The sequence below is a fragment of the Centruroides sculpturatus genome, unplaced genomic scaffold (assembly GCF_000671375.1).
Source record: "Centruroides sculpturatus isolate CEXI.00-Female unplaced genomic scaffold, Cexi_2.0 scaffold1847, whole genome shotgun sequence".
In the NCBI taxonomy this organism is placed as follows: domain Eukaryota; kingdom Metazoa; phylum Arthropoda; class Arachnida; order Scorpiones; family Buthidae; genus Centruroides; species Centruroides sculpturatus.
Genome location: NW_019386390.1, coordinates 77,282 through 100,188, shown reverse-complemented (window position 1 = coordinate 100,188; position 22,907 = coordinate 77,282). Strand labels below are relative to the sequence as shown.

General features: G+C 31.4%; 1 protein-coding gene across 1 annotated transcript in view; it reads left to right on the top strand.

The window, feature by feature from the left end:
* Positions 1-20,096, top strand: part of LOC111614799 (sialin-like) — a 26,378-nt gene extending 6,282 nt beyond the window's left edge. The window contains exons 8-9 of the mRNA XM_023356162.1: positions 19,937-19,989; positions 20,034-20,096. Of these exons, the coding sequence (XP_023211930.1) occupies positions 19,937-19,989; positions 20,034-20,096 (116 nt within the window). The remainder of the gene's footprint in view (positions 1-19,936; positions 19,990-20,033) is intronic.
* Positions 20,097-22,907: the final 2,811 nt, after the last annotated feature.

Sequence of the window (22,907 nt, the reverse complement as noted above, 5' to 3'; positions counted from 1 at the left end):
TTCTTACTACGTTTATTCATATGTAATAATAGAAATACATACAGTAGACCCCTATAAAACGGGTTCATATAATTCGGATTCGTATATAACGGCGAAAAAATTGCGACTGTATTCGTATAAACACGCTAAAAGTAACTCGTATAATTCGGTAAAACCTCATCGCCGACTCGTATCGCGACAGGATTGGTCGAATCTAGACTAATAGTGGATATTGCACAAACCGTTGAGTTTAAACGAGCAGCGGATTTACTAAAAACCATTTATTATTTAACCTTTATAATAATTATATTTATGTTAATAATGTCTCCAAAGTTCAGCAAATCGTTGGCAGAAAAATAATTTATGAGGAAACACGCGCTCGCCATTCGATACGCCGCTGCACGACAAAAACAAGCTTAAGCAATGGCGTCGTCGAACGGTGCACACTCCGTAAGTAATCCAACAATGTTTTTTAAAGCATAGTTAATATGGATTATTCCCAAAGTTATACAATGTTGAGTCAAATTAGTGTAGAATCGATTAATTTTATGGAAGAAAATCTTCCAATCAGCCTTAGTCCGTAAAGTGCATACGTGCCGGGCTGTGATTGGCTCATGTATTTAAGGACTCATAAGACATGAGTTTCATAAAAACAGGACTATCTACCATGTTATAGGGGTATCGACTGTATATATCTGAGTCCTTACACCCAGGCCATACCTCCCCATATCAACAACCTTATTGGTAACAGCCCGCCCCTCAATCCTAATCTTGTCATCTATACGGATGGCTCTGGCTACAACAACTCAATAGGCTGTGCTTTTGTTGCCTATTGCAACAGTATGGAAATCTACTCACAACAGAACAGACTTCATAACACCTGTACTGCTTTCCAATCTGAAATTCTAGCCATAAATATGGCCATTAACTGGATTGAGCAAAGGTACACAGAAAACAGCATTCACATCATTACTGACTCCTCCTCTGCCATTGAAATAATCTGTGGCACCAAACTCCATCCAATAGCCACATCCATCCGGCACTTAATTCTTCACTCCAGCAACTCATACCATATACTTGGGCCCGGGGGCACCAGAACACCGAGGGAAATGAGCGGGCTGATCAGCTGGCAAAGGCTGCGGCTGTTGATGACTCCCTTACCATCACCTACAACAAAATCAGTCACGACAGAGTGAGAAAAATTATGTACAAGGATGTCTTAAGTCGCTGGCAATCATCTTGGTCTCAACGACACAACGAAACCACCTACAAGTATATTCCTAACATCATCGACTATCACGACAAATACAAATGGGTGACTCCTGACTATCACCTCACGCAGTTCCATACAGACCACGGAAAGTTCTCAAACTATCTGCACAGATTTACCAATAAAAGTACCCCTCTTTGTGCCATATGCAGCCAGACAGGCAACTCTGACCACCATTTATTCAGCTGTATCTCCCTTCAGACTGAAAGACTTGCCATCAAGGTGACCATCCAAAGCATGAACATCCATTGGCCCTGCCAACACAGTGAACTTCTAAAAAATAAAATACTCTTCAAGCTTTTCCATCAACTTGTAAAGAAACATGAGGTAATTGCCCCTCTTGCCACTAGCAACTAAACCTTCTGTATATACTGTATCGTATTGTAATTTATTTTACTGCCTCCAGCTACAACCCACTTTTCAATGTACTCCCCACTCATGTTTTTTTCCGTTTCTGGGGTTAAAGTATCTGTCCAATGTCAATTGCTTTTCTGTCTTCTTCATGATTTTCCAGAAGTAATTAATAGCATTGTAATTGTAGAGATCCCTGGGCTTATTAACCTCAACCCGGTTTGGATGCCATTTTAAAACCGTTGTTCTGACATCCTCCCGTTTCTTCAAAAGATCTTTAATAGCAAATATCGACATAAATCCGCATTTCCAGAAGAAAATGTAAAAGAATTGTTTCTGTCAGAAATACAAATGTTGGAATTGCAAGGGAGAGTTTCAAAGTTTGGGAGAATACTATCCGATCAGTATATAGCCTACTAAGTAGAACGTCCATGTCGACATCTCCCGCGCTCCGAAAAGTTTCGAATTGCTGCCTGAAGACAAAGGAAAACGAATCGCTATTCGTTATTTTACGACGCTTCTTCTTGTGTTTATGCAGTGAATTGTTCGTTATCCGTAAGTGGTAAAAAGATAAATCAAAGTAAATGAGATCAGTATTTCTGTAAGGTCCGAACCGTCACAAAATCCGTGAAAATCGGTTAATTTAGATAAAAAATTTAATGGTTTAGAAAAATTAGAAAGAAATGTCTGTATCCGGAACCATTTCTTTGTAAGCAGAAATCATAAATCTTCGAAGAAATGTCGCCCTCTGATCAAGGATAGATCGAATTTGGCTTTGATTGTCACTTTACTCGTGCTCCAGGTAGGAGTCCCGATACGCTTAGTAACGAGGAACCAGCCACTCGGGAAGCGTGAAGCAGGACACCTCGCACTAAGTTAGTTAACTGAGTGAGACGTGTCCTTGATTCTCAGAGATTACATTCAATTCACTTCTTTCTTTTGTCCGTTCTGATTGGTAATTCTCCTTCAATCATGCTTCCTAAAATATCAAAAGTGTCCTAAAATATCAAAAGTGTCCTAAAATATCAAAAGGTTTAATAAATGTATTGTGTTCAGAAATAAAAATTTGAATTCTTAATATTGTGTATAAAGTTAATTGAATATTTTTCTTATTTTAATAATTTTTAACAAATGTGTCCTCATGAAAGTACTCCTGTACTTTTTGTCTATATTTTCTGAAATTTTGCAGGGAGGTTTCATTATTAGGAAGATTGATGTTGTTAAATATTGGTGATTATAGATAATCTGAAACGTTAAATATCGAGCAATAAATAAATATAACTATATTTTTGCATCATAATTTTATAAGGAAAGATCATTAAACTTTTACAGAAAACCAGGTAAATATATGAAGTAGATCACTAGTGCTTTTAAATCAGAAAGTCGATCATCCCCTACTATAAGTTCGTCAGGAACAAAACTGAGTCAGGAACAATCGTTCGTTTTCTTACATGTTGATGTCATTTATCAATATTAAACAGTTGCGCAAGTCGAATATATTGATAAAATATATAAGCAGTCGTATAGTTCCGTAGAAAAAATCGTATGCAGATAAAACTTATTTACAGTTTTATGTGATCTAAATTGAAAGTTGTGCAAAATTAATACATAAGTTGATTGGTTAAATATCGCAAATAAAAACTGCCTATAGGATGAAATGTGATCATAATTTTCCAAGTGTAGAAAGCCAACGAACAATGCATATTGATCGCATGTAAAAGCCTCATTACCAGGATGGAGACAAGGAATTATACTGGTTTTTTTCGCTCGTTTTCACACCTCAAATAGAAACCAGTTTCTCATTGAATATCCTTCCGAAAGATATATAAAATACATATCTCTGAAAGTCGAAGCAATTAGTATGTCGGCCTTTAGTGTTGAGGAGCGAGGCATTAAATTCCGGCATTCGAAATATCCATAAATTTTTCTGAGGTGATGTGTTCCAGGATGGGCGGATGTAGGTTTTTGGGAAGCTAGGGCTTATTGAAGTTCAATGGGGCCTTATTTTTTGTTAATACAAAAAATATTATAAATTATTTGTATTATTATTATATTATGAATATTAAGTATTTTTACTATTAAATAAGTTCTTATTGTTAATGAAAAAGTATTAAAAATTGATAATGATAATTGAATTTTTGTGGGCCTTTAACACTTGGAAGCCCAGGGCTTAACCCTATTATTCCCTATGTAGATCTGCCCCTAATTCTAGGGATGTTTGATTTTATATCTCACCAACAGTTCCTCCAATTGTGAGCCCGGAAAAACTCACAAATGGTCAAAATGACTTTATCCAAACTCATTGGGCCTTATAAGTGCTCAAAGGGCGAAAAGAATGAAATCATTAAATAATAATAATAATAATAATAATAATAATNTTTTAGGACAGACTGAAAATCGCTGTAAATGTTGATAGACAGATGTTTGTTTGGTAGTTAAGTGGCCCACTGAACAGCGTGGTAGAGAGCATCTTCTTCAGCTTGATATGTGGGGGTATCTGTACCTTTTAATATATTTTGAACAAAATGTGTAAGTTTGGATACTTGAGATAAAGATAAAGATACTTGACCCGATATAACGAGAGCTTTTGGACACATCTGTGTAGATATTAATGTATGCATGACTAGTCATGGAGGAAGCAAATGACACCAAATATTCTCTGGGTATAACCTTGTTTGCAGGGTGATGATCAGAGATAGTAGGGTAATTGCAATGTAGTAGCATATGAACAGTCGAAGATAGGAGTAGAGACAGTTATTGAGCCTTGATGTTTCAAGCTCCGATGTAGTAGTTTAGAATCTTTTCTACAATACATAGTGGCAAAGGATGGAGCTCTGCAAATATCAGAGAGGCATTAGTAGAAACAGTTCTGCAGCACTTTGAAATTCTGAGGGCAAACTGTTTTCGAAAAGATAGTAATTTACTGCTACTTTATTTTTCTAGTTACATGACCCCAGCTAGATGCCGCATAAATTATCATTAGTTGTATTGCTGCATTGTATAGAGTTTTACAAGTTTTATGATTTAGTCCGCAGGTCACCTAGCACATTTTAGCTGCATGTAGTTTATTTTCCTGGCCTTAAATAAGATGTAATCAATATGGTAACAGAATATGGTTTCTTTGTGTTTTCTCGTTTTATTTTGTATGACGTTTCTGTTTACATTTGCACTACCTACTCGATCTGTCAAAGTTTTTTTGCGTCCTTCTGTGAAAATTAAAATTTATATAAAAATAAATATTATGACGTTGATTAATGATGATAATAATAAATGGATTGTTAATAATTAAAAATAAAGTTTTTAAAATAAATTGTTCATTCGAATTCATTAAATTTTTTAATTTTAAATTTGTTCATATAAAGTCTTTTATAAACAATAGTACATATTAATTAACTAATTAATAATTATATATTTTGGACCTAAGGTTTTAGGGTTTCATAAAAAAATTTTTTTGTTAAAATCTTTCTATAAAAACATGCTTAAATATTGCGTAAAGTAGGGAAACGAGGGGGGATAAAAGAAAATCTAAGAGGGTGTCTAATATGGCCGAAACCTCCCTTACGTAATTTATGGACTTAAGAGGATAAGACAACAAAGTAACTTATTACCTATAATTAATTGGAACAGCCAAAGGTTAATTAGAAAAATCAATAGTAACAATTTTACTTATCTATTAAATAATAATCATGTTATAGTCTTACAGAAACATAGATTACTTCTCTGATTAGTAATTTATTTAGAAATAATGAGCGATTTAATATTTCGACATATGTTAAAAAACCTGATGGACCAGGCCGTCTGCATGGATGTTTGTTAATTTAAAAACATATTGGAGACATTAGATTTCAGCAAAAAAAAACTGATAATTACATAAAGGTTATTCTAAAAGTTACTAACTCAACTATGACATTATTATTCAAAAAACTTATAACAATTTTATTGATATACATACCTCTGGAACAAATAGAAATTATGAATAAAATATATGATCAATATGAAAAATTGAAATATATATCTCTATATGTTATAATTATAGGCGATATGAATGCCAGAATAGCTTTACAAATGGATACATTATACATTGGTCCGAATACATTAATCCACAATATTCGAGAATTCAAAGATAAAAAATATAATAAACTAGGAATGCAACTGTTAAACTATTTGAGTGTGTTTTGGTGTTGGAACGAATTATTTGGTTTTACATGTAACCGTATGGGGAAAAATGATTCATCTTACAACATTTTCATGATAGGATCTCAGTTTCGGAACGAATTAGTTTCGTATCCTGAGGTACCAGTGTAATAGAAAATTCAAAGTGTGGCTATTATAAACTCCAAAAATTGTATAAATAGGAACTTAAGCGTAAAAATAAGCAAAGATTGGTTGAAAATTAGTAACTATAGTAAAATTAGTTTACTATAGTATAGTAAACTATACTATAGTAGATTAAGAGAAGTTTCTCCGACTCTGTGATGTGCCAAAGTAGAAGTTTTAAAGGAGCCAAGTACATTCATCGACTTTGATAAGAAAATGGAAAATAGACTATATTTTGCGTCTATTTAACAGTAAGAACCAGCACTAGATCAGACTTAGTACGTCTTTGTTTCATATCTATGTAAGCTTGTATATTTATATATTGCTTCGTTGTTTAATTAGATGTACGTAGATTTTATAAAGTTGATGCAACTTAAAAGTAGACTTATCCTTCTAGTTGAGAGAATGCGAACTTGTGATGTATAAGTGTCATTGCATACATCGCGTGTTTAATGGTATGTTTTTTTAAAAATATACATGTGTTTGAATTAAATTTGTATAATTTACTTTTTGTAAAATGTGATATTCCGAATCCTGTGTATGTTCTTTCTTGTTTAGTTGATTGATGAGGGGCTAAGTGCCCAAAACGTGTAGAAGTACTCGTATCAACTGAATAAAGATGAAAAGAGCCAAGTGTTTAATTAATAACACAATCTTGTGTTCAACGCTCAATAAATAGTAAAACACGGTTTCAGAAAATAAATAACGAAATACACTCGAAGTTTATTTTATAATAAATGTTATATTACTTTCTTGTTATTACTTATATGCTAAGCATAACCCCACTAACCTAACATTGTTTTTTCATGCTTTACAGAAAAAACTCCCACAAAAAAATATAAAAAAATTTTAATACACAAATTTTTAAATACATTTCTAAAACATTTTAGCATAAAACTTTATCATCCGGCAAAATTCTACACAAAAAAATAAATAATTTTAATTTAATCAAAGAAGACACAGTCCGTCCAAAAATATCTTTTGAAAACCACCTTTATTCTAATCATGTGTTCCAGAATACCTTCGATGACCGGACTTTTGTTTTCAGGCTTCTAGGTCGTCAGGTTAAAACATTCCTGAAAAAAACACATAAAAAATATCCAATTAAAACAATAAAGTAAAAAGTTGGAACTGGCAGTCTTACAGACATCTTGAGTTTTCATCCTGTCCAGTTAGGGAATTTCAGGCCTTTATACCAACTTGATATGTGTGCTGATAAATGTGAATTTTGGTCTTATCCCTCTGCTGACGAATTTTTTGGAAAAATTTTTATTTGTAGAATTTCGCCGGATGATAAGGTGGTTTAGAATAAAGGTGGTTTTTAAAAGATATTTTTGGACGAACTGTGTCGTCTTTGATTAAATTTATTTTTTTTGTTACGCATTATTTAGAAACGAATTATATTTTACATGACAAAAAATCGCAAAGTAACACGCGCCACTGTTTGGTGTACAGAGCTAAATGCCCTTGAGAATAGCTATTTGTCAAAGTTGACAGGTTAATAATATACTGGGATGCATTCAAACCATTAAAGAAAGAATCATTGTAACGAAATATTATAAATGGAATAGAAACAATAATGTATTTGCGGTATTTTTCTATGAATGTTTTTTTTTTAAATTCATTCTGTTTAAATTAAAAATTCCAACAAAAGTTTTATATGAATTTACTGATTTGACATTATAAAATACATTATTATATACGATATAAGTGTATAATATCGTATTACACACTTATATCGTACATAAGTGTATTATACGATATAATATTCAGAGACTAGGAATACATTTTTAAAAAAACCGTTAAACCAGTTAACAGATTTCTGACGTTGACTTGAAATTTTTCCTTTACGTGAAACTTTAGCGTACATGTACGTAAAACATATTACAGATAATTTAAAATGAGAAACAATTCCTGTAAAATATTAATGGACATCATAAATTGAATTTAAGTATCATTCTGGGGTACTCGGAATAATGTTCGAATAGTCAAAAATTTTCAGAAATTACTTGTTGCCAAATATCTCGGGCTTCGTCCTTCGCCAGTGGCCACTCTTTTGGCTCCTGACCGAACTCATTCTCCCTGTAGATGAAGAGGTCCTCTTAGTATTCACAAAGATAGAACAGACTAAACGTGACCAAATATCGAGAACTATAAAAATAATTTACATATTTAATGGTTGTTAACATTTTTACTTTGGATGAGTGGAGATAGTACAAAAAAATAACTAAAATTTTTATGGAAAATTTATCAAGTTTTATATACTTTAAATATAATTTTAGTAATTAAATATTCGACTTTAGTAAAAATATTTTTGGTTTACTTAATTTAAAATATACGCTCTTCACTTCAAATTAGTAGTGTCTCGCCCCTATACGTCATACTTTTCCTGTTAGCAATAGAATCCTGACAGTAATCTAACTGGTTTAAGGAAGATATTTAAATTTAAATATCATGACATTTAATGCCACTAAAACAAACGCCCATGTATGAAACGTAGCTGTTAATTAAAAGAAAAACAATACTGCAATGAATTTAAATTTAAAAATGTTGATTTTGCAATTTTTATTTGTCTGGCATAACACGAGAGTTAAAAATAATTTTTTAATTTGTTAGTGACAGAGCTTCCCTCGTATAAATATTTAAGTTTGTCGATTTTACCTTGAAGCAAAGAGCTTCGTTCAGAGTAACGGAGTAACGGGGCAACACTATAGGTGAATAGCTAAAGTTTTTTTAAAGTTAAATATTATAACAGATGGAAAAATCAAATATTGCCGAGAAAATTAAACAACTCGTTGATGGAATTTTGTATCTAAAAATACCTAACTTATATAATTTTTTTAATTGTAAATTATCTAATTTATAAGTGGTTGATCAGGAATTTGTTTGGAATTAAATACGGTCTTTAAAGATCAGAGTAATGAAAACTTTATTCAATTTTATTAAATTATTGTTATTGCATAAATTATAGTTTAATAAAATTGAATGAAAGCAGTACTAACTAAATAAAGTAAAATCAATTAGTATAAATATAGTACGGACATTTCACTTTAGAAGTAGTATATTATGAATGAATCCTCAATCGATTTCTCCTGCTTCTATCAACAAACCGCTAAATGTATTTTTACCGTGTAAACAAAAACTTTCTTCCTGCTTGTAAGTGTATGAAATGACAATGTGTTTTTAGTGTTTAATGAACTTTTTTCCAATTAACCGATATAATGTTTGTATTGTGAGGAATGACGTTCGTTATGGGTGATTTATCGAACGTTTATTGACTCACGTCGGTAAGACCCGCTCAGGTTGTCAAAGGATGGCTTGTAATAGAAAATTTAAGACTGAAAATAGTAAAATCTTAGTCTAGTCAGGATAGGTTTCTTATTTGCGCCCTATTTCGCGATATTACGTTCATAATAAAATTTTAAAACACGAGAGCTATAAATTGAGTAGGAAGGAGAGTGGGTAAGTTCAATAGAAGGTCCGATATTTAATTATCCTATCCTTATAAAAAATTAATAAAACATATTTTTCTTTTCCTTTCCAAATTTTTCTAACTTTAAAACAGTGCAGGATAAATGGAAAATTGTCGGTAATATCGAACAGTAAGTTATTTGCCGCAGAAATACAGTTGTTAAGATCGTAGGCTTGACTTTGTACTGATTTAAGGAAATTCTAAACAACCTATTGTTAAAGGAAGAGAAAGTCAACCGTTGGACAAGTAAATAGAATGAATCTCCCAAGTCTCGACGAAATATAATCATAGCAGCGATATATAATGACAGTTTTACATTATCGACGATCCACCTGTGACTCAACACCTGCGAAATCAATCTTCATGTGTAACAACATCTGATCAGCTGATGGGTTTACTTAGGGCTAAGTCAGATAAATTTAATTATATAAAACTGAAATATCACAGAAAACAGAAAAACCTTCGAATTTCAGGGACTTTTATATAAACGAGAATGTCGCAGAAGAGTCTTTGAAGCGATTATAAACAAAGAGTTATTTTTAACTGAATTATATGTTATGAAATCGTATCAAAAAAATTAATGAAAATGAAAAATTGTGTATGGCATTATCTGTTATCAGATTTTGTTGGAAGAAATTTTTATATTATTAATAATTGTAAAATGGCTAACAACTTAATTTTGAGGTTATTGTTGAGTTTTATATTTAAAACAAAGTGTAAATACTAATAGAGAGTAAAATCTTCATTAAATCTTAGTCTTCTCGAGAATATGACACACGATCATATTCTACTCACCATTCTTCACATATTACTATCAAACTTTCATAACATTAATGTCCCTTATACACGATTTACCTTGCCAAATTTCCTTCTTTAATCGTTACCCCATCCTAGATATTTAACGACGTAGACGCCAACACACAACCGAATTTATATTTCTTGACGATTTTGGATTCGGAAACTCATGACGTAAAGATTTGCAAAGAACTCGGAGAGTCAAATTTGACACGATTCCCATACTTTCCCTTGTAATTTGTACATAACAGCCAATATAGTAAAAGTACAGACTTAAACACTGAGAAAGATATACGAAGTTATGATGCAATAAGATTGTGATGTTATTCCGGGTTTGATTAATAATATACTGGGGTGCATTCAAGCCATTAAAGAAAGAATCTTCGTCATAAAATGTAATTAACAGAATAAAAATAATAATGTATTTGCACTATTTATCGATTAATATTTTTAAATTAACTTTGTTTAAATTAAAAATTCCAACAAAAGTTTTATATGAATTTACTGATTTTTGGTAACAAGTCTGCCTCTGATCAGAGTTCAAGTAGGTAGATTTTTACACGATTCCACAGTCCTGATTTAAACAAGTCGTATAAAGACTTTTAGACAATAAGGTTAGCAATTCGGTGACATACAGGCCATCACAACCTGTCTAACACGGATTACTTTTCAAATATTAATAGTAGACCAGCCTTAATTTGTGGTCGTTGACCATCCTCTTTTCCAGGAGAATGTCAACGACTACTTTTGCTCTTATTACTGACCCTCCTTTCTCAACACCCTTTCTTTCTATAGAACCAACGTTATGGTTCCATTCGAATTCGAGAATTACATAATAAAAGGTTACCGACCAGCATACAATATGTTTTTATTGGTTTTGGAAGTTGCGGAGTTTAAATATTTAGTCCGTTTTTTGAGAAATCTGATCGGCAGATTACCGTTTGATACTCGGCTGTGAATGCTACCGAATCTTAGAGTTGATATTAAAAAAATATTTACATATCATACGTTAAAAAATTTAAGATACCACATTTTTAATTGGTGTCAATTTCATCAATGAAATCTTGACATTTTATACCAATCCGAGTATGGCGAAAAACATGACGATGGTAGGCTAAAATAAAAAAAAATTTATATATAGTTTTCATTTTAATGTTTATGATATTATAGTATTTGATTTATATAACTATAAAGGTTATTTTACATTTTTCACGGGTATAATATACTTCTATGTAACATATTTTCGAAAATTCTTTATTTCTCTACTGTACACAATTTAAAGAATTTTTAAAATGCGTGACATTAGAAACTTAGTGTTTTAAACCCTCAAGCACGATAACATTGGTAGCAGTAGCGTGTTGTCCTTGGAACCGGTGGAAGCGCCGCTTCTCTTGTTTTTCTAAAAAATAAATACATATTAATTTTAATTATATGAAAATAAACGCACAATATTTTATTATAACCGCATTATGTATCTTATTACAAATTTCTACACTACACATGAAAAAAAAAAGAAATTGCTACAGTGGTACCTCAGGATAAGAACGCCCCAGCATACGAAATTTTCAGGATACGACATGAAATTCGAACATATTTTTGCTCCACGATACGAAGAAAAACTCACCATACGACGTTACATTAGTTCGCAGCGCCATTTTTTATTCATTTCTGTTCATTGGTCTCGGTCCGCGTGTTTGCTCCGTCCTGGAAGGATCTCGCTCGATAAAGGAAATCTTGAGGTATTATTAGAAAGTGACTGATTTTATTGAAAAGAAACATCCCAAAAAAGTTTACACTAGCTGTATTGCTGCTCAGAGTAATGACATTTGCCTAAGTAATTTTAGAAACATTTTAAAAAGTAGGCAAAGCCAAACCTCTTTGCATAAATATTTTACCAAGCGATCTCTATCCAGTGAAAGCGCTGGTGGAAGTGAAGGAAAGAAAGCAAAAAGCAGTGAATAAAAATTTTAAAAATATATATAAAACAACACTAATTTTTAAATCTTTTCTAAGTTATTTTTAAGTTGTTGTTACATTATGTTATGTAAGTTAAGTTTTAGTATCATTTCCCTTCTCCCTCTCTTCCGCCACCAATTTACACCTCCACCGTTGTCTATCCTCAAAGGTAAAGTGCAAATAAAACTACATTTTTTTNATTTAACGACGTAGACGCCAACACACAACCGAATTTATATTTCTTGACGATTTTGGATTCGGAAACTCATGACGTAAAGATTTGCAAAGAACTCGGAGAGTCAAATTTGACACGATTCCCATACTTTCCCTTGTAATTTGTACATAACAGCCAATATAGTAAAAGTACAGACTTAAACACTGAGAAAGATATACGAAGTTATGATGCAATAAGATTGTGATGTTATTCCGGGTTTGATTAATAATATACTGGGGTGCATTCAAGCCATTAAAGAAAGAATCTTCGTCATAAAATGTAATTAACAGAATAAAAATAATAATGTATTTGCACTATTTATCGATTAATATTTTTAAATTAACTTTGTTTAAATTAAAAATTCCAACAAAAGTTTTATATGAATTTACTGATTTTTGGTAACAAGTCTGCCTCTGATCAGAGTTCAAGTAGGTAGATTTTTACACGATTCCACAGTCCTGATTTAAACAAGTCGTATAAAGACTTTTAGACAATAAGGTTAGCAATTCGGTGACATACAGGCCATCACAACCTGTCTAACACGGATTACTTTTCAAATATTAATAGTAGACCAGCCTTAATTTGTGGTCGTTGACCATCCTCTTTTCCAGGAGAATGTCAACGACTACTTTTGCTCTTATTACTGACCCTCCTTTCTCAACACCCTTTCTTTCTATAGAACCAACGTTATGGTTCCATTCGAATTCGAGAATTACATAATAAAAGGTTACCGACCAGCATACAATATGTTTTTATTGGTTTTGGAAGTTGCGGAGTTTAAATATTTAGTCCGTTTTTTGAGAAATCTGATCGGCAGATTACCGTTTGATACTCGGCTGTGAATGCTACCGAATCTTAGAGTTGATATTAAAAAAATATTTACATATCATACGTTAAAAAATTTAAGATACCACATTTTTAATTGGTGTCAATTTCATCAATGAAATCTTGACATTTTATACCAATCCGAGTATGGCGAAAAACATGACGATGGTAGGCTAAAATAAAAAAAAATTTATATATAGTTTTCATTTTAATGTTTATGATATTATAGTATTTGATTTATATAACTATAAAGGTTATTTTACATTTTTCACGGGTATAATATACTTCTATGTAACATATTTTCGAAAATTCTTTATTTCTCTACTGTACACAATTTAAAGAATTTTTAAAATGCGTGACATTAGAAACTTAGTGTTTTAAACCCTCAAGCACGATAACATTGGTAGCAGTGGCGTGTTGTCCTTGGAACCGGTGGAAGCGCCGCTTCTCTTGTTTTTCTAAAAAATAAATACATATTAATTTTAATTATATGAAAATAAACGCACAATATTTTATTATAACCGCATTATGTATCTTATTACAAATTTCTACACTACACATGAAAAAAAAAAGAAATTGCTACAGTGGTACCTCAGGATAAGAACGCCCCAGCATACGAAATTTTCAGGATACGACATGAAATTCGAACATATTTTTGCTCCACGATACGAAGAAAAACTCACCATACGACGTTACATTAGTTCGCAGCGCCATTTTTTATTCATTTCTGTTCATTGGTCTCGGTCCGCGTGTTTGCTCCGTCCTGGAAGGATCTCGCTCGATAAAGGAAATCTTGAGGTATTATTAGAAAGTGACTGATTTTATTGAAAAGAAACATCCCAAAAAAGTTTACACTAGCTGTATTGCTGCTCAGAGTAATGACATTTGCCTAAGTAATTTTAGAAACATTTTAAAAAGTAGGCAAAGCCAAACCTCTTTGCATAAATATTTTACCAAGCGATCTCTATCCAGTGAAAGCGCTGGTGGAAGTGAAGGAAAGAAAGCAAAAAGCAGTGAATAAAAATTTTAAAAATATATATAAAACAACACTAATTTTTAAATCTTTTCTAAGTTATTTTTAAGTTATTGTTACATTATGTTATGTAAGTTAAGTTTTAGTATCATTTCCCTTCTCCCTCTCTTCCGCCACCAGTTTACATCTCCACCGTTGTCTATCCTCAAAGGTAAAGTGCAAATATTTTTTTTTAATCAATTATTATTCTATTATGGTTATTTATACATTTACAACTACAAAACGCATTTTTTAGTGTTTTCCTTGCTATTATTTTTTTAATGTACTGTAATACTTAGCTTTAATTTGAGTGTGTTTTTTGTGTTGGAACGAATTATTTGGTTTTACATGTAATCGTATGGGGAAAAATGATTCACCTTGCTATATTTTCATGATACGATCTCAGTTTCGGAACGGATTAATTTCGTATCCTGAGGTACCACTGTATTGTATATTCGAATATTAGTGACGGAGTGGAAGCGCTGTATTGTCAGCTTCCAAACAGCCAAATTCGCGCATGCGCTTTACAGAACATCAACCTGACCCGGTTTAGCTGGTGGAAGCCTAGAACTTTGGGTGGAAGCTACACACGTATAATGCTTCCAATTCAATTCAGGACCAGTTCTGAGCTGTTAGCCGTCTGCTCGCTAGATAATTGGCTGCCTTCTCCCGATTACGTGAATCATGAGTAGATTTATAACTTAACCCAACCGATAAGAATTTACTGGTATGTTTTTATGATAGTTCTGTGTAGTTGACAGAAGTTTAAAAATATCCATTAAAATATTTGATATATTTATTCTGCTCTCCCATCTTATATTATTTACGGATTTCAATGTTAAACCAGTGATATTACGATTTGGTACGTCCCATTTTTAAGGGGAAGTAGAAAAAATCGTGTACAATTCTTGTATAATGTTAAAAAATTAACTGTTACCTTGGTAGCATCATTTACAACTAAATTTAATGAATGAGAGAGATGCACGAGGTACAGAAAAAGCTCTAGAATTTATTTTCCTTAAATTTGATATTTATGTATCCGTTGTCATAAAAATTTGTCTTTCCACTTTTTTCCAGAGACTACAAATATTCGAGTACAAAGTACCAGTTTTCAACTTATTTCTACTTAAACGCATTACGCCCATATCCCGAGTTAACTCGGGCAAGCTGCATAGCGTTACATAAATCTCGGGCATTTGGGCCCTAAAAAACATTTTTTTTTCAATTTTTGGATGTTTTTTTGTCTCCAAATTTTTTCAAAAATTTTTACCCCGGCGGAAAAATTTTACCGCGATTTTAATCAACCTTTAATGACGCGCGATTAACGCTTAATTGTTTTTTAATGTGATTTTTTTTATCAAATTTAATTAATCGTTCTAAAGTTGTTGTTCACGGATTTTACTTCGGTAAAGTTATTTAAAGCTAGTTTCTGATGTCAAAAACCACCTCCAATAATTTTTTAATTAATATATTTTATTATATATAAGTTTAATTAAATCGGGGGATCGGAAATCGCAATAAAAATTTTAATTTTATAAAAATATTTTAAAATATATTGCCAGCTAGTATTCACCCTACTTTAAACCCTTGTCCTCCCCAGACGTGTATGAGAATGTCCAGGGATATCGAACACCAGATGTTCTGAAGGTCATCCAGCTATAAACACAATGACTCATCAGTTTCAAATTTTGCAGAAAGGCAAGACAATGGAAAATAAAGTTTGAAGCTTTTTCTTCAAAATTAACGCATTTCTTTCGTGGTTTGTCAGTTTTAGATATATTTTATGTTTAATTGCATTAAAATCAAAAATAAGGTCGCAAGGGAGTTAAGAAGTAGTTAAATAATTAAGAGATTAGGTAATTAGGGACATAAATAAAACCCCGCTGAAAGAGCCAGAATATTACTTAAAAGCTTAACGGAGCCAATCTCTAGCTGAGTATGGTGAGAACTGATTTATTTGTAATATTAGACGTAATATAAGCAGAAATTTTTCCAGTTCGACGAGAGTGACCGAAAAGTTGTAAACTATGGAAACTTCCTTGGACACCTGGTCCTAAAACGAATTAGTTAGAAAACAAATGACTGTTAAGTTTAACAAATTTATATTTTTACAACTATGGTGAGAAACGTTTAAAATTTACAACAACCCTGTCACATCCTTTGAGGTATACTAATGATGCGACAAAAGACACATTTGACATTAACCGGTATCGATACACTCGGGATTTGGTTGCCTGTGTGCATGCATGCATTGAAAACCTAGCGGGACTATCTCTCCACTCCTAGAGAGCTATTAGACTAAGTGGTTAAGATTTAAACAGTAAGAATATTTTATGTTATTTTTACATTTCTTTACAAAGCTATATTTAATTATAATATTTTTAAAAGTACAGTATATTCATACAATTGAAGAATATTTTGTACCAGGTATGTATATCCACTACACATATTATTCCACCAAGTAAGTTTTTATAATTTTATTTCTAATTTTGACCCTTATATCGTGGCTAGCGGTTCAGAATGTAATTGCAATATTGAAAATTTATTTTTAAAAAGTTTTGGCTCAAAATCTTATTAATATAATGAAAAAAAAAACATCATTAAAAGAGAATGGCCAATGCCTAAGTTAAATATAAACACTTCAATAAAAAATTTGTTCGACATTTTCACGATAAAACGGCTCTGATAAAAATGAAAAAATTGTTTTGTTGGCTTGCCTACTATTTTCAAATGAAATTAGTGTGTGGAACAAGAATGGCTTTGACAATTTAGTTGGCAAAAGACACGAAAAATCATCGATTCTTTCGCATTTGAAGCAATTTGGAAATAAAAGCGGAATAGAATTTAACATTAGTAAATAATATAAAATAAATATTGAAAATTATAACGAGATAGTTACGGTTAATACATATACCTAAATAAATGAATGTTATATGTCATTATCAAAGCGAGAATTGCCATTTAGAGGGCATATGCAGTCTATTGAATCTAATAACAGAGGTAATTATATTGAATTTGTTTATTTATTAAATACGTCAGATAAATAATCTACTAAAAATACATTTAAAGAATTAACTGAGTGCCCCTGGATGTCGGCTTCTTATAGAAACACAGCTTCCCTATCGACATATGTCACGGCACGCCACTGATTCGTAGTTATATAAAACAAAAACTATAATATAATATAATATAATATAATAGAAGAATTAAAAGTCGAAAAATCTGATAATTTCAATGTTTGTTGTTATTTTTTGCTTGAGAAACCGAGCTCATCTGCCAGTTAATTATATTTTAAACTCGACTATTAAGTGATATTTCTTTTAGTAGTGTACGAATAAATTTTTACTAAAAATATAAGTAAAATATTTTAGAAATCATGTTAAATATATTTTTCTTATATTGCAGGATACCTGTTGCTTTACTTTTTCCATTCGTGGTGATATGTTGAAAATTATTCGTATAATATTTATATTTTAAAGCATTATTAGTCGTCAATAGAAGAATGTAAATCCATCCTTATAATAATAAATAGATCTCAGCATCACTTAGAATCATAAGAAAAGAAAAGAGGAAGAGAAATATAAAAATTTTAACTGGAATTTATTTTTTAAAGTAAACCAGTATCATAGTATAAACAAATAAAGATTCAAACATATTTTTAACCATTTCAAATAGAGAATCTCTTTATCTTACGATATAAATATGATACATAAAGGTAAGAATGTTTTAAAATTAATTCATAAATATGCGTTACTCCGAAAACATCTATTAAATTGATTATTGAAATAAAAAACAATTTGAAATAACTATTTTTCATAAATATCTCCTTTTCGTTAATATTTGGTGTTTTTTTCGCAGCTAGAGGAATAACGCCTTTTACACTTGTCCACACACAGTCTTCTGCTTTAAATATAATAAAAACATATACAGTAGAGTACTAAAAGGCTTTGAAATGCTTTTGAATACAGTACTCTCTTCGTAGTTCACCCTTAATAATCCACCCCGTCTGAATTATCTAGCTTATTTTCTAGATTGATCGTTTATGATCTGTTTAAATGCAAAGCTTAGTCACAACACACATCCTGTTTTCTTCACAGTTGTATACAGTGTAGCATATCAGATGCGATGCCTTATTTGTCTATTTGCCTGCAAACATGATCAGTATTAAAAGATGACACATAATGTTATTTATTTATTTTATGAAAGTTTTAGCACTAAATACATTTAGTAATCCATCAGTTTCGCTGATTTGGTACCAATACATAAAAAATGCAGCAGCTCACATTTATCTTACATTTTATTAAATTTTTATGTTATATTTAAATTTGAGAAATGGTTCTTTAATAGAAATATAACGTAAACAATAATATTCTGTGTAAATGTTGTAATTACTCTTTCAAGCTTTCAATTAATTATATAATCTTATATTTATATTCTTTACATTTATTGAAATTTTAACTTTAGTTGTTGAAATCTTACAAACGTTTTTACTTTAGTTCCTATTCCAACTCGTTACGTAGTGGTATTGTCTACATTTTTTATACATGTAATAGCGTACTGCCAAAGATCTGTGCTGAGTATCGCTATTTTAGCCATGGTTAATCATTCAGCCATCCACATGCATAATACCNTCTAATTATATACATATATATATATACATACACAATACGGTATATGTACAATTTAATTCTATTCTAGTGAATTCTGCAAAGTGTAGTTCATGAAACAGAAGGATAATGAATGACATCAGATATTTCATGTCAAAAGGCATGCAGTTTTTCAAACTTTTTAAAAATTCATATTAATTTACAATTTTCTGATTTAAATAAAGATGAACAAAATTAACGACAAAAATTTTAAAACCAATTAACCATTAATGAAAAACTGACTTAATATATTGGTATAATTAATCTAACTTTCTAGGAATACCTTACAATTACTATTCACATTTTCAGTTCGAGGGCAGATGTTAATGAAGTAGATATAAATAAACAATTAGTATTACAGTTTTAAAATAAAAACAAAGTGTAAAAATATTTTAATTCTTGAAGTTAGACTATTTACAAAAATATATTAATATTTTCGAGTCTATCATTAAGTCCTTTTACACAAACCACAGAAGACACAGTTACATTGGTTAGAAGATAAAACTTCGTTAGAAGATAAAACTTCTTTAGAAGATAAATAATAAAAAGGTAAAAATTCACAATTAAAAATGATCAAACGCCAGCCTTTTATTGTAGGATCTGACGTTTTTTACATTAAAAACTTAAGAATCTTTTCACCAATTATCAAGTCATTTTCCAAATTTTATAACTGGTTCATTCCTCTAGTGGACTGATAGACTCGAAAATATTAATATATTTTTGTAAATAGTCTAACTTCAAGAATTAAAATATTGAAGAATGTCCTGAGTTAATCATTTAAATATTATTATAAAAAACTGTTCAAATAAACAAAGACAAAATGAAAGAAATACCTTAGCTATAAGTAGAAAAATCTGCATAATTTAATTCGTAAAGCTTCAATTATATTGAATATAAACCAGTAATTACATTTACTTTTAGGAATCTTACGTATGGACACAACCCACTCAAGGAATAATACTAGGAAGTTATTTTTATGGTTTCGTGGTAACTCAACTTGCAGGAGGATCCATTACATTTTCACTTGGACCAAAGAAAACTGTCATAATTTTCTCCTGTTTATCTTCAATACTGATTATTTTGACACCCTTTTGTGCAGATGTCGGCGTGTCAGTTATATCATTATGTCAAGCCATTGTCGGATTAGCACAAGTAAGAATAAAATTTACTATTGTCATTGCAAACCTTATTTATAGCATCCTATTCAAAAATTATTTTATCACAGAGACTTGTACTTCACGGATCTTTTACCCTATTAGGGAGATGGATTCCAAAAAACGAAAAGTCAATATTATCCTCAATTTCTTTTTGTGGTAATCAACTCGGTTCAGCTGTTGGTTTAATGACAACAGGATATCTTTGTGAACATACAGGATGGTCTTCCAGCTTCTACTCTTTCGGTGAACATAAATAAAACGATTGTTTTTTCAATGCTAAAATGCGACAGTACCATTTCTAATCTATATATTTACAACAGGCGTATGTGGGATTGTTTTTCCATTATGTCTTACGTTCACAATTTATGATAGACCTCAACAACATCCCAGAATATCTGAGAAAGAACTGGAATTTCTTAACGAGAGCATACGAAACATCTCGTCAAGAGAAACGGTAATATCATTTGTTATTTTACTTTATTGACTAAGCTCTCATAAATACATGTTTACTTAAAACAGAAGTTGAATATACCCTGGAAACAAATTTTAACATCCAGAGCAGTATGGATAGTAGCTTTGACGAAAATTTGTTGGGGTTTCGGTTATAATGCAATATTGACTAAATTTCCATCATACTTACATATCATTCAGAACTTCCCTATCGAAAAGGTATGACGATTTCTATACATAAGTCTTATATCACCAAATTTATGTATATTATTTTTGTTTAGAATGGAATAATGAGTGCATTAGTGTGTTCTACGGATGCCATATTTATTTGTGGTTTTATTGCTGATTTCGTGAAATCTCGTGACTATTTAAGTATAACTAATATTAGAAAATTTTCCGAAGGAATTGGTAAGGAACTGCAATATCGTAATTTTTAAATTAAATTCTAAACTTTCTGGCATTATATAATTAACTATTTATATTGTAGCTATGTTTGGTCCGGCAGCATGCATCTTAGCAATTTCATTTTAGGCTGCGAAAGTACAAAAATAATTATTTGTTTAATGGTTGGAATGGGATGTTTCGGCTTTAATAATTCGGGAGATGTTGCAATAGTGCTTGATTTAGCCCCAGAATTTGCAGGTGTCATTATTTTTCTTAATTTCATAACAGAATACGGTATTCAGTGAAATCGGAAACATTTTTCGAAAATAATTGTGACTAAAAGTCAAAGTGAGATGTTCGGTCTGAGCAAATTATGTGTAAGAACCCGCAAAGCCAGAAAATCGATCGTAGTCATACGTGGCATTTTAAACATCTTATTTATTTTGCTTAACTTAAGAATAGACACAATATAATATAAATAGTACAGTACAACTGATCATAGATTACTGAATAAAACCAGCCGAATCGCTGAGAATACTAAGGATCCTGTTTACTGCTCTTAGAAATCCAAGATTCAATCCCAAAAACAAACCCAAAAAATTTTGGAAGTGATCTGTCCCACCAACATAGCACCATGGTTTTGATATACATCATATGGGAAATATATATTGTGGTTCTAACCGAATTCACTATACACCAGAAAAAACGCTCACATGGAATCTATAGAGCAGAAAGAGCGAAGTATGTTATTAAATAATGTAATAAGTATAAATATCCGTTGAAACAAAAACTGAGTGTGATTTCATACAAATCTTCAATTATACGCTATTAACACTGAAGATGAACTTAGTTAAATGATAACGTAGGTCTATACTTAATTTAGCATAATATAAATATTGTCGGTGAAGCTAAGTGCGTAAGGAAAGGGAACACAACTTTACTTGAGACAAATTGCTGTTAAATCAAAAATATTTTCTCAAGTATTTAAATGAGATCTTAAAGTATATCGAAATATTCCTTACACTAATATCAATACAAAATTGCAAACATTATTCGAAGTCTATTAATTTCATTTTTTTTTTCTAGGTGTATATTTCAATTCTCTCTGACTTTTTTCGTACGCTTTAAGATGATGCCTGCAATCTGAATAGAAAATTTTCATACTTTTAATCCGTACTCTTCATTCCTCAGTTGCTGATTTTGTCCTGATGTATACTTTGACCTCATGCTCATATTTAATATTGTTTAAAGTTATAAACAAAGTACAGTAGACCCCTATAACGCGGGCTCATATAATGCGGATTCGTATAGCGCGGCGAAAAAATTGCGACCGTATAATGCGCTAACAGAGACTCATAAAACGCGGTAAAACGTCATCGCCGACTCGTGTCGCAACAGGATTGGTCGAATGTGGACCAACAGTTGATGAGCCGCCGAACTACTTACATGCTACAGAGAGTTTAGGCGCGTAAGTTGAGTTTACTATTGTCTGTACAGTATATAAATTAGGTACTGTAAGTCTAATACAGTATTGTAATTTAATACATTTCTTGTGAAAAACATTTCTTATTCAACGGTCATAAAAAATGATTTCTATTAATGATTTCTCCAAAGTTCAACAAATTTTTCGCAAAAAAATACTTATCAGAAATCGCGCCCGCCGATTGGTGCGCCGCTTTGCGACGAAAACAAGCTTAAGCAATGGCGTCGTCGAACGGTACACTCTCGGTAAGTAAACCTACAATTTTTGTTTATAGCATAGTTTATACGGATTATTCCCAAAAAAAAATTATACGTGTTTTGAAAATGTTGAGTCAAATTAGTCTAGAATCGATTAATTTCATGGAAGAAAACTTTTCAAACAGCCGTAGTCCGTAAACTGCACACGTGTCGGGCTGTGATTGGCTCATGTATTTAGGATTCCTACAACGCGAAATTCGTATAAAGTGAAACGTATCTACCGCGTTATAGAGGGTCTACTGTAATAGAAATCTAAAGTAGCCGACCTGTTGGAGATTGGTAACTTGAAATCACACTTCTTGGATACCAGTGTTTTGCCAATTTTTAGAGGAAATCAAT